Below are 12559 nucleotides of genomic sequence, written 5' to 3'. Positions count from 1 at the left end.
CTCATGACGTGTTAAGCTGTTGAGGATTCACCACTTGGTGAAAAATGGACTTTTGGATGAAGAGGATGAGCTCAAGGCTTTGAAGATATCATTTGATGAGCTCACAGTTGGGACACCTAATTGGAGAATTTCTACGGATTCTAAGTTGCTAGAGGCTGTCTCCACACTTATCAATGGAAGATTAGGCCAGAAACCCTCAAGAATATGAATTGTGTCTACAAATAGACTGGTACACTACACACTAGCTAGTAATATCTTATACTTTGTTGTTGTCTTTTTACTTTGAATATATATTGATTGATATATCTAGTATACAACGCATGACCCATGTTCTTGGAGAGTTTCAGGACCGCAGTGGTTATCCCTTGGAAGCTTACACCACTCTAAGTAAGATCTCTGCGTCTATTTTTCTTATGATCTCGACATTCGAGTGCCAAAAGTTCGAGGATGTTTGCCGATACATTCCCAAAACTAGTGGCGATGGTACTAGAGGATTTCATTTCAAATCAATATGTGTCCGAGCCTTAGCACACATGGCTAGAGGATGTGGGGATCACTACTACACGGCCGCTCGTTTGGTAATTTCTACTAAACATAATATTCATCTACATATGTATTTATATTATATATGCTTTTCCATTGTTTGGATATTATATTCATCTATATATCCCTTTGTTTTTGCAGTTTGCTCATTTGATCAAGTTCTCTAGTAAATGGAAAACAAACACTGTGAGTGCTTGTGACAAAATGGCTGAAGATAAAATGCCTTTTAGGAAAATCATAGATGCTAAAGTTGTTGGGATTAAAGCTTCCATGATACCAACCTTTTCGTAAATAGTTTTAAGAATTTTACTTATTGCGAGATCAGTGTTTCTAGTTTTTTTAGTATCTCTATTACAATTTCTTAGTATATCCAAAATGACGTAAAATATATTTCGCATCCAAGCTTTTGTAATTTATGTATTATTATTTGGTTTTTGATTTTCTTACATGGTTAGCAAACTTTTGTTGTTGTTAAATACTAAATTAATATATTTTGTAACTAAATTAATATACTGAATTTTTTTTAGAGGAGAAGACATTTGATAAGATCTTCGGGTCTCTTGAAATATCGACCATTATCGTTGATCTTTATTTTGATGCTTGGAGGAAGGCTTTCACTTAATGTGAGTTTAGCTGTGCACATAGCCGGCACAAGCCTTGCAGCCTTGAAACCGTTTTCAAACAGAAATATATAATCTGTTTTATACAAGCATTCGAATGAATCGACGTAGTCCAGCGGCTGAAGGTTGCTTTCGTAACTAAAGATATCCGGGTTCGACTCCCTCCACCAACACTGTTTTTAGTTTCTTTTAAATATTATTAATAATAATATGAGAGGTGTAGACAAATTCTCAGGATAGGATTTTATTTTAGCCCAATTGTGAATTAAAAAAACATATACAAAATCACAAAAAAAAAAAAAGTCATCTCATTTTTTCAAGAATCTTTCTTACGAGAGAATCTTAATTCATCTCAAAAAGTAATCTCACAAAAAGTTGGAATCGTGCACGCCTTTCTAAGTATCTCCGGCTCCGATACTTCATTATCTAGATTCTGTTAAGGGGGACGAAAAGTTTCAATCTTTTTATTGGATTCGTCTGAGATGAGTTGGCTCTGAATCGATTGGGACAAAATCAAACAAGTTGGGTTGATATGAACAGTCTTGTTAGAAGGAAACAAGTTGATTCTGTTCATCTTATCAAAAACGATGGACATCATCAGCTTGCCAAGAAACTATCCGTGGTTGATCTTGTAGCTATTGGTATGTCAAAAGATTCAAACTTTTGGCGAATTTCGATGATTGTATCCATTAAAGTTTCTACCTTTTTCACCCATATTGATGCTGATTGTGTTTCTTTCTCTGTTAAATTTGGCAGGAGTTGGGACGACGATTGGAGCGGGAGTGTATATTCTTGTGGGAACTGTAGCTAGAGAGCACACAGGACCTGCTCTTGCTGTTTCATTTTTCATTGCTGGAGTTGCGGCTGCTCTCTCGGCGTGTTGTTATGCTGAGCTTGCTTCTCGCTGTCCATCTGCTGGGAGTGCTTATCATTATGCATACATATGTCTTGGAGAAGGGTATGTACATTGATTTTTTTTATGTCAGGGTTACTGAGACATTGCGTGAATGTGTGTACTTGTTGTTAGTCTTAAAGCTGATACTCTCGATGTTTTTTTATCTCGTAGGATTGCTTGGTTGGTTGGTTGGGCACTGGTGTTGGATTATACAATTGGTGGATCAGCCATTGCGCGTGGCATAACTCCAAATCTGGTATTTCCCTTTGAGTTAGTTAGTTATATGTATTCGTTGGTCTCTTGACGTTTAATTCTGACTAGTGTATTCTTTTGTTCCAGGCATCTTTTTTTGGAGGTTCGGACAAACTTCCTGTATTCCTAGCTCGACAAACCATACCTGGACTTGGTATTGTGGTTGATCCATGTGCAGCACTGTTGGTTATGATTGTCACGATACTACTATGTTTTGGGATAAAGGAGGTACTTCATTGAAAACATTTGAGATGAAAGTCACTTCAGTCAGAATTATCAGATCGTCTAATAGAGTTAGTACCGGATTATTTTGCCTTGACAGAGTTCATTAGTACAAGCAATAGTGACCTCAGTGAATGTTTGCACCTTGGTTTTCATCATAGTAGTTGGTGGCTATTTAGCTTGCAAGACTGGATGGGTTGGATATGATCTTCCGAGTGGGTAATAATTAGCTTATTACTCTTCTTCCATTGAGCTTAGTTTTCGTCAAACAAATATTTCTCATGATCAATGTTTAATTCTTGTCTTACAGGTATTTTCCTTTTGGATTAAATGGGATACTCGCCGGATCTGCTATAGTATTCTTCTCATACATTGGATTTGATACTGTAACTAGTACGGCTGAGGAGGTACACAATTTATTGACTAGTAGGCTCATACTTTTCGAATTATTATCCTTGTTTACAAAAGAGTCACTTTGAAAATTCTATATAAAACTAAATAGCTATAGAAGATGAGGGTTTGGTCTTTATTATTGTGAACACTTTCTTCCAAAACTCCGCCAATTTTCTTTGTTTAACCCTTAAACTTTGGTATTGCCTTAACAGGTGAAAAATCCTCAAAGGGATCTTCCACTGGGAATCGGGATTGCATTACTGATATGCTGCGTTCTGTATATGCTTTTATCAATAGTTATTGTTGGACTAGTTCCATACTATACATTGAATCCTGATACTCCTATCTCCTCTGCATTTGGAGACAGTGGGATGCAGTGGGCAGCGTAAGCATGATTTACATTTCTTGAGACTCAAATTTCTCTTGCATTCATTAGTGAATACGTCCTTTTTTCTTACTATTCCTATATATATTCCAGGTACATCTTAACTACTGGGGCAATAACTGCTCTATGCGCGAGTTTGTTAGGTTCTCTTCTTGCACAGGTACTAACCAATTCTTATTGTTCTGAATATACAAGTTTAGGAGATTTTGTAATTAAGATTTACTAGTTGTAAATGTAACAGATAGTTCTCTGACAGTTCTTTGTGAATTTTTATTAGCCACGAATTTTCATGGCAATGGCAAGGGATGGATTGTTGCCAGCTTTCTTTTCAGAAATTAGCCCACGAACTCAAGTACCAGTGAAAAGCACAATAGCTATTGGTGTGCTGGCTGCTGCACTCGCTTTTTTCATGGATGTTGCACAGTTATCCGAGATGGTAAGCTGATATTTGCCTACATTTCATGTCTCTTAAGAAAGGATTTTCACCTACAAAATTAGCGGCAGAGACAGGTCGAAACACACTGAGTAGCTCACATTGGTAATACATCCAACAGGTTAGTGTAGGCACTCTAATGGCATTCACTGCCGTTGCAGCCTGTGTGCTAGTTCTTAGATATGTACCACCAGATGGAGTTCCCCTACCACCTTCCTCTCAAACTGATACCGATGAAAGTAGAGCCGAAACTGAAACTTTTCTTGTGGATGCTGTAGAATCTTCTGATTCCCCTCTTCTTGGCAATGAAACAGCTCGAGGTACTAAATGTGCTCAATCACGTAGTTACCATTTGTGTATCTAGTTTGAAAAGGTGTTCAATCTTTACTGCCTTTTATCTGCACTTAAGTAATTTAATTCTTTTGCTTCTTTTTTTCAATTATATAGATGAGAAGTATTTTGATAAGAGAAGAAACATTGCTGCCTGGAGTATAACTCTTGTGTGCATAGGTGTCCTAGGTCTTGCTTCAGCAGCTTCAGCTGAGCGTCTTCCAAGGTCATTTCATCATCTGATATCTTATGTCTTTACTAGTCGCCCTGCATATATTTTCGCATGTTTAAATAAGTCTTCATAAATCTAAACAAAATCTGTTTGCTTTTGTTGAAGTGGTTGATTAGCTTTGAACGATAAATCGCTACTTGCATGTCAAAAAGAGCATTAACCATACTCGATTAGAGAATGCATGGATGTATCTTTTGTAATATGGTTAAAATATTTAATGGGTTTTCTTCTTGATTGTGGCAGTTTTCCACGGTTCACTATATGTGGTGTCAGTGCAGCCATCTTGCTTGGGAGTTTGATTACTCTTGGCTACATCGATGAGGATGAAGAAAGGCACAATTTTGGACACAAAGGAGGTAAGGCATGAAGCTTATTATTGCTTTTTAGCCTATTCATACAGAAAATGAGAAACTTAATTGACCTTAAGATTCTGCAAGCCATATTGGTTGGTTACCTCTCGCTTTCTTCAGAAGTGCTGCTTACTTAAGAGTTTCTTTACATGTGCTAAGTTGGCAACAACCATATACAGTACTTAGATTTATACTTGAGCTGCGTTTTCTCACTGGCATTCTATATTTGATTCGATTTCAGGGTTTCTCTGCCCATGCGTCCCATACCTTCCAGTTCTTTGCATTTTGATCAACACCTACTTGATCATCAACATTGGGTGAGTCTGATGGACCCAGGAATTGAATCAACATATATTGGGATGTTTATAAACCCTTCTTGATAATTTGTACTGGCAGAGCTGGGACATGGATCAGGGTCTTGATATGGCTACTTATTGGAAGCATGATCTATCTCTTCTATGGCCGATCTCACAGCTTATTGAACAATGCGGTTTACGTTCCAACGACTTCTTCTACCAGAAAAACAACAGATCATCTTGCCTGAAATTGGTAGTTCATCGCAGCAGCTGAAGGGACTCCAGCTCAAGCTTTGTTGTTGCTGAAGGAGCATCGAAAGAGAATTACACAGATGGCAGAAGAGTAAACACAGGCCAATACATACGACAACAACATTTCATGTATATTGTTAGTCATTGATTCTTATTGTATATCTCTTGAAATGCCAATATCATTTTTTACTTTTCCATTCACAACTAAGTTCGCCAATATCAGCTTAAACGATCTTAGAATTTTGGAAAATGCCAAGTTCATATACTTCAAAACATCAACAAAAATAGGGAGAGTCTTGACAATCTGGAGATAAAGAGTGTAAGGTGCAGACATACACAAAAATTTGAACAAAAATCATCTAGATATGAGTAGTCGATAACTTAAAAATAGAAATAACCTAAATGGGCTGTATAAGTACTAATGAGTTTGCACGAGAAGACATAATCTTCAAAAAAGTTTGAGAATCTCCCACTCCCCAACATAGATATATGCACAGCTTCAAGAAACTGCCAAGAAAAATAACTATAGAAACATTAGAGAAAATTCAAGAAAAGACATTTGCAACTTGTCTTGTCTCAAGTCTTTCAAGATTTCTCAAGTCGCACCTGCGGTTCCGCTGGAAGATGCTCTCCTCCTTTCGTAATTGAGTCTTCACCAGAAACAGTCAAACAGATATGAACACTGATCCTGTTTGCATTCACTAGCTGATTGTAGCTTCCCCGTTGACTAAACTGCTTCTCTCTTCTTCGTTGCTACTGCTATTGCTTTTCATTGTCTTGTCACTACTACCACCAGTTGCTCTCCTGACATCTTTCTTCTTCAGGACAAGGTCATCCCCAGATGCAACCTTTGATGCACGATCCTTCGACGAAGTATTTACATATTTCCTCGGAGAACCCTTGTCTTTCGTAGAATCACTCGTCGGCTGTTGTTTCTGACTGTCTTTGTCTGTCTCTGACTCGGGAAGTAAAGCACGTACACTAAGCCGAAGCTGACCCTTTTCATTCACCTGCATTACCCATGTTTCTTTGTTGAACAACTCATCTAATGATCATTTTCAATTAGTTATAATATATCTATGAGTTATTAGACATAAGAACTCCCTGACCTCTATTAGTTTGACGTCAATGCGGTCTCCCACTTTAAAGGCCTGAAAGGACAAGAGTAATATTAATGAGCATATGTGAAAACCCAAATAATATATGAAACAATTGCTATAGAGGATAAGCAAACGGGTAAAGCTCACATCCTCTGGTTTTGCAAGCCATTCAGCACTCAGCTCACTGATATGGCAAAGTCCTTCACGCCCAGGCGCAATCTCTACAAAGGCACCATAAGGAGCCATTGATTTGATTTCACAATTTCTGATACAATAAGAAAGATCAGAATCCAAATCCATTTACAATTCCTAGTCAAAGAAGGTATATGGAGAATACATACCTGTAGATATCACCAAGAGCGGGAACCATTGTCAATCCACCAATAATTGCTTTTGCCCTTTCCAGACTCGCCACATCGTTTGCCATAATTTTGACCTTGAGAAAGGTAAATATTTAGAGGTTATAGTGAGAAAACCCATAAATGTGCAAAAACATTAATAAGAATGAAAACGTTTCTGTATATCTCACAGTTCCATCATCTTGCATATCAATGCCCTCTACTCCAGATTCTTCAATGATGCTCTTCACTTTCTTACCACCAGAACCAATAAGAAAGTATACTTTGCTTGGGTGAACCTGCAGCACATGAAACGCCAACAATATTTAGTTCAAGGCAGTAAACCATTAGACTAAGCAATCCTGTAAAATTAGTTGAAGCCAAACCTTCATAATATGTATCAATGGAGCGTATTTTGAGAGGCTTAACGTAGGAGGCGGTGAGCACTTTGCCATTTCAGCTGCACAAAAGGAGAAAAATAGTAAATGACATCTTTAAAAGGATACATTTTTCAGGGATACACTAATTCCTGAATATCCCAAATTCTGAATATTCAAGAATTCCTTACCAAGAATATGGTGACGCCCAGCTTTTGCCTGTATCAGAGCCTTTTCCATAATCTCTAAAGTGATTCCTCCTACCTAGTTCATGAATAAAGAGAAGAAGAAAAATAAAGATGTTACCAACAGATATATTTAACAATTGCCATTTAAAACCATTTTGGCAGTGTATATTAAGAAACAGATGATGACCTTAATGTCCATCTGAAAGGCGGTAACGCCATCTTCATTCCCAGCAACCTATTGATAAGCAAATCAAATATTCAGTATTCAAGTTAATGCAATGACTTGCAATGGAACCCTTTTTTTTCTGACCTTAAAGTCCATATCACCGGATGCATCTTCAGCTCCAGTGATGTCAGAAAGGATAAGGGGAAGTCCATCACCACCAAATTCTTCAGTATCCCAAACCATTCCCATTGCTATGCCAGCAACAGAACATTTTACTGGAACTCCGGCATCTTGCAAAGCCAAGCAACCGCCGCAAACAGATGCCATGCTGTCACATTTTCAGAACAACATAAGAAGCAAGCACAAAGTTTGTCATTCAAACGAACTTGGCATATACAGATCATACAGCCCGAGAAAATAAGCAGACCTTGAAGAACCATTGCTTTCAATTACTGTACTTTCAACACGTATTGTGTAAGGAAAATCCTCATCTCTAGGTAAAATGGTCTCCAATGCTCTCTCTGCTAGTGTCCCATGACCTACTTCCCTTCTACTGGGAGCTCCAATTCGTCCAACTTCACCAACAGACGATGGAGGAAAAGTGTACTGAAACATCACAATGAGTATCTTAGAAAATCTCTTTAAGCTCAACAAGAAAATGAAAGAAGACACTAAGAATCGAATTTTCTCGAAATAGACATTAAATGTAAACGTGCAACAAACCACAGCATATGACTAATAATAACAGAGTGAGAAGAAGAACAAATTTTGAAGAGACCTGAAGATAGAACCTCTTGTATTCATCAGAACCCTCAAGGTTGTCAATTCTCTGCGCCATTTGTTTATCACCAAGAGTAACAACTGCCAGTGCCTGAAACAATCATACAATAATGTTCCTTATCGAACCAATTTCGTTAACATACATCTAACACAAAGGATTGACATATGAAATAGCAACACAGGATTCCCCCAGAGGACAACACTCATGTTGTTACCTGTGTTTCACCACGTGTGAACAGAGTACTTCCGTGTGCCCTTGGAAGCAGTCCACATCTTGAATTAATAGGACGAATCTCATCCAGAGTCCGACCATCACTTCTTTTACCTCCCTAGGGATGTAGAAATGTGTAATACGAAATCAATAAAACTTGTTCCAAAAAAGTGAAAACAAAATTGAAAATTTAGGAAAGATACTGACAGTTGTCGACTTTGAACATGTTAAGCATGATCTTTTACCGTAGTGTAGTCAATAAATGCTTCAATGAGAAAAAATCCTATCAACATACCTCAACAATTCGCCTTCGTAGGAGCTTCGACGATACTTCTTTGAAGACCAGCTTGACATCTACTTCAGAAAATAGCTAGTAAAAGGCAATGACTACTTTGTTAACATTGCATTAAAAAAAATGAGTAGGAGAAAGGGTCAATTTCAAGTTATTGTGTAGAAAGGGTTAAGAGACTCACCAAAGGAATAGGTTTACGGGGGATGGGTCTAATGTGAACGTCACCTTGGTCCACCTCACCTTCAGGAACAACTTCCTCATCCTCGTCTTCATCCTCCAACAGATCCGGTTGTGCTTCTATAGTTCCAAATGCTTCCTCATCAATAACATATCCCTTCTCTGTCAGTATTGTTAAGACCTTTTCTTCCAGGGACGATATGGCTTTCCTTCTCGATATTTTGCTCTTAATTTGTAGCGCTTTAGACAATTCCTCACCAGCAAGTTCCTGTGTACAGAAAGCAATTCATTTGACACATGATTTACAAGATAATATAACTGCATTTGCATTCTGGCAAACCAAAATGGAAACAAGGTGTATAAACATACTTTCACATGCTTGTATAGCTCAGGAGGTGGTAATCTAATAGCGTCAAGCATTTTGGGCTTTCCATGTTTCTTTGCTAAAGCTTCAATAGCAATGCATGTAGCCTGTACAGCTTCCTGGTAAAAATTTGAAAAAGTCACACATTCAGTACCTAATCTAGATCTTTCAAAATTGAAATAACCACAATCAAAAAATCGAAATACCTGTCCAACTTTAACAGCTTGGAGCAGCATCTCCTCAGGAAGAAAATTACTGTATCCCTGCAATCCCATATTTTGTAATGAGCAAGGGCTGAGTCAAGATTAAGCAGAACAAGATGAAATGTGCAAATCTTGCAAACTCAGGTAAAGATTAGAGTTCACACCTCTATTGTTAAAATTGCAGTATCTGTTCCAGCTAGAAACAAATCTAGTTGTGATTCTTCCATCTCCTTCACGGTTGGATTGACGATGAATTCACCCCCAATAAGACCAACCCGAACTCCTGCAACCGCTTTCGCATTTGGTACTTCTGAAAGAGCTCTGTGGTTTTCATTCATTACACAAGCCATGTCAACGTCCCCAAGATAAAGAAACTTCACTAATATGAAAACGGAAACTAGATAACCCTACATACACAGCAATTCCAGCAGATGTAACAGCTAAAGCATCAGGTGCGTGTAATCCATCGTAGCTCAAAACCTGAATCAAGGAAAAGAATACAATCATCACATACATGTTTTTAAGTAATCATAAAAATGTAAGTTATTTCATGAAAAAAGTAGTAGGCACACAACACAAGAAATGCCATCTTACAGAGACAAAAGAAAGATGAGTAAAGAGAGGCGAAAAGAAACAGTCCTTACTTCCCAAATAACCCCATCCAAAAAGTACTTGAATAGTATTGAAAAGAAGGCCTTACCCAGGATAATATCTGAGTTTCATTGTAGAAACCTTTGGGCATAGTGGGGCGTATAGGTCTATCGATCAACCTACAAATCAGAACCTGCATAACCATAAAGTGTTAGAAACATGTTAAGAAATATGGAGAAATAAAAGTAGCCCAACATCGTTTAGCATAAGATAATACCTCATGATCTTTGGTCCTCCCTTCTCGCTTGAAAAATCCACCACTGCATCATAAGAAGTTCCATCATCATTTAGGCTATGATGTAGTTTTCATGTAGCAAGAGGCTCCAAAATAGCAAAGTATTGAAGAATAGAAACGCGTACCTAGTTCGACCTACAGCTGAGAAACGCTCCTGATAGTGAACATAAAGGGGAAGAAAATCTGATGGCTCACTGGGAACATCAGCTAGACAAACGGTTGTGTAGACAATCTACAATGGAAAAGTAAACATAGTAAAAATTAGATGTGAAACACCCATCACAGCTACCTTATATAACAGACTAGAGAATAAACAAGTAAATAGACGATAAATTTGAAGACGAAGAAGGACACTTACAGTTTCTCCATCTGTCACCGTTACAGCTGAGCTTGCTTGCCTCCCCATAAGACCAGTCTCTACTAAAATCTGGATAGTAAAGAAACTAACAAAGGTCACCACATACATCCTTAAAGCTTCTCTCTACTATAAAAGATAAGGAACTCAAATCCATGGTCATTAACCACACCAATTCAACCAAGTCTATCACTTTACAAAACAAATCATCTCCCAAACCAAATTTCAAAGCAAAAGACTACAGCTTTAATAAATAAAATTGCTTGAAGCTTCTCTCTACTATAAAAGATAAGGGTGACTCAAATCCTAGGCAAAAGTCTATCACTTTACAAAACAAATCATCTCCGAATCCGAAGTTTAAAGCTTTTATGAATACATTACCTCTCTATTGCCGAAGGGGATTTTGACAGAAACGTGGTTAGGAAAAGGCAAAGCCCCATCGCCGACAGAGTCAGCTTCTTCGGTAGCATCAGGTCTAACTAGAGCTCTGACACTGAATTTACCGGCGCCACTTGCGGAGAGAAGAGAGAGGGAGCACAATTTTCCTCCTCCGCCGCGGCTGCTACGGTCGCCGGAGTTGAGACGAGGGAAATTCCGAGAACGGCAAAGCCTGCTCCGGCGAACTGGCCAGAAGTGCGGAGTACTACTATGAAGTGCGTTACTGGGACTCGTCAGCATCTTCTTCTTCTTCCTCTTCGTTGAATTGAGAGAGAGAGAGAGAGAGAGAGAGAGAGAGAGAGAGAGAGAGTGAAAGAGAAAGAGAAAGAGAAAGAGAGACTTTATCCGTTCTTTTGCAGACGCGGGAGCGTCTCCTGTGACTCTGTGTGTGTGAGAGTTTCCAGGCGTCGCGTTTTCCGGTTTTGAACTAAACCGGTTTTTTAATTACTCAGTTGATATTTGCAGAACCAAAGTAGTATATACCCAATAATTAGAGGTCTGATTTGATTTCTTGGTAATTTGGAATACAAATATCTTAATTTTTATGGCTAATAAGTAATAATAATACATTGAAATTAATTGGTTAATTTCTATTAATATTGAGATTTTACGTGTGAACCGTGTAGATAAAGACTAGCAAGTTGAACCGAGTGGTTCGGCTCCTGGTTCGAGTTTTAAGCTGGTCTATATATATATATATATGACAATCCTCTAAAAAAAAAACTTCAAACCCTTTGAATCATGCACCTATATATAATACATAGATACATCACTCAAAAGACTAACAAATTTACGATTGAAGATTTTTCTTTGTTATGGATTTTAACAAATTTATTTATTTTGCACCGAACAAATATTTTGTTAAGTTGCCATGCAAATTGAAGTTAGTTTTATTTATCATACTCTAATTGATTTTTTTTAATGTGTTTTTATTGAATTATTTTTTTTAATAAAAATTGCAATTAACGACAATCATCACATGTGTACTCTTTTTCTACTCTTTAAAAAAAATCCACTGCTTCTGAAATCTTGGCAGACGCTTTTGCTCCGATTGTCCAGTCAGCCATCTTGAGAATATTCAAGGTCTTTTTTCTTTTACCTCTAGCCACAACACTCATTTATCATTGACAGCTTTTCTAAACCCTCTTCAACAACACCAACAATTTCGGTATCCGTCAGAAAAAAAAAATAATAATAATAATAAAAAGTGAAAATTTCGATACAAATTGCTAAGTGAACACCTCCCACCCACCCCCAAATTTCATCTTTAGGGTTTTTGATTTTCAGGGTTTATTATTTGTGCTTTATAGCACAAAAGATCATTATATCTAAACGTGTTTGTTTATTTGATGTATAATTTTACAAGTTAGATTACAAATCCAATATCTTATATTAAGCTAAATGTGTTTTTGGGAGTGATCGGGTGTTCAGTTCTTCCAATTCAATTGGATTTTGTTTTCCAAAATCAAAATTTAATATTA

At 37.5% G+C, this 12559-nt stretch overlaps 2 protein-coding genes across 4 annotated transcripts; one reads left to right on the top strand and one right to left on the bottom strand.

The window, feature by feature from the left end:
• The first annotated feature begins 1373 nt into the window (after window positions 1–1373).
• Window positions 1374–5407, top strand: LOC104764001 (cationic amino acid transporter 4, vacuolar). 2 transcript variants are annotated; one of them, XM_010487422.2, is made up of 14 exons: window positions 1374–1804; window positions 1920–2121; window positions 2230–2314; window positions 2398–2538; window positions 2633–2751; window positions 2843–2939; window positions 3138–3310; window positions 3404–3470; window positions 3588–3746; window positions 3865–4063; window positions 4191–4299; window positions 4549–4661; window positions 4897–4972; window positions 5052–5407. In XM_010487422.2, the coding sequence occupies exons 1-14, from the start codon at window positions 1696–1698 to the stop codon at window positions 5197–5199; spliced, it is 1797 nt and encodes a 598-aa protein (XP_010485724.1). In that variant the 5' UTR covers window positions 1374–1695; the 3' UTR covers window positions 5200–5407. The 2 variants fall into 2 exon arrangements, 1 of the variants encoding a protein (XP_010485724.1); XR_015590446.1 differs by lacking the exon at window positions 4191–4299 and having other exon boundaries at window positions 1397–1804.
• Window positions 5408–5443: 36 nt separating this feature from the next.
• On the bottom strand, window positions 5444–11578 carry LOC104764000 (polyribonucleotide nucleotidyltransferase 1, chloroplastic). 2 transcript variants are annotated; one of them, XM_087500428.1, is made up of 24 exons: window positions 11022–11578; window positions 10644–10712; window positions 10411–10517; window positions 10268–10310; window positions 10100–10183; window positions 9815–9879; window positions 9564–9720; window positions 9403–9459; window positions 9202–9315; window positions 8837–9100; window positions 8659–8733; window positions 8368–8481; window positions 8151–8243; window positions 7800–7978; window positions 7517–7700; window positions 7394–7441; window positions 7210–7282; window positions 7028–7101; window positions 6833–6940; window positions 6645–6739; window positions 6451–6568; window positions 6313–6354; window positions 5810–6213; window positions 5444–5726 (listed from the first exon to the last, which is right to left on the bottom strand). In XM_087500428.1, the coding sequence occupies exons 1-23, from the start codon at window positions 11316–11318 to the stop codon at window positions 5905–5907; spliced, it is 2769 nt and encodes a 922-aa protein (XP_087356554.1). In that variant the 5' UTR covers window positions 11319–11578; the 3' UTR covers window positions 5444–5726; window positions 5810–5904. The 2 variants fall into 2 exon arrangements, with proteins under 2 accessions (XP_087356554.1, XP_087356553.1); XM_087500427.1 differs by having other exon boundaries at window positions 5444–5710.
• Window positions 11579–12559: the final 981 nt, after the last annotated feature.

This window comes from Camelina sativa, chromosome 19 (genome assembly GCF_030686135.1).
Source record: "Camelina sativa cultivar CO46 ecotype springtype chromosome 19, ASM3068613v1".
In the NCBI taxonomy this organism is placed as follows: domain Eukaryota; kingdom Viridiplantae; phylum Streptophyta; class Magnoliopsida; order Brassicales; family Brassicaceae; genus Camelina; species Camelina sativa.
This window is presented reverse-complemented; position numbering and strand designations above follow the sequence as displayed.

Excerpts from the sequence above, each read along its gene's own strand:
- LOC104764001 (XM_010487422.2), top strand. The coding sequence starts at position 1,696 with ATGAACAGTCTTGTTAGAAGGAAACAAGTTGATTCTGTTCATCTTATC. Across the intron at positions 2,940-3,137 it reads TAACTAGTACGGCTGAGGAG|GTGAAAAATCCTCAAAGGGA; the intron begins GTACACAATTTA and ends TTGCCTTAACAG. Across the intron at positions 3,747-3,864 it reads TTGCACAGTTATCCGAGATG|GTTAGTGTAGGCACTCTAAT; the intron begins GTAAGCTGATAT and ends TACATCCAACAG.
- LOC104764000 (XM_087500428.1), bottom strand. The coding sequence starts at position 11,318 with ATGCTGACGAGTCCCAGTAACGCACTTCATAGTAGTACTCCGCACTTC. Across the intron at positions 9,880-10,099 it reads AAACTCAGATATTATCCTGG|GTTTTGAGCTACGATGGATT; the intron begins GTAAGGCCTTCT and ends TCCTTGATTCAG. Across the intron at positions 9,316-9,402 it reads AAGCTGTTAAAGTTGGACAG|GAAGCTGTACAGGCTACATG; the intron begins GTATTTCGATTT and ends AATTTTTACCAG.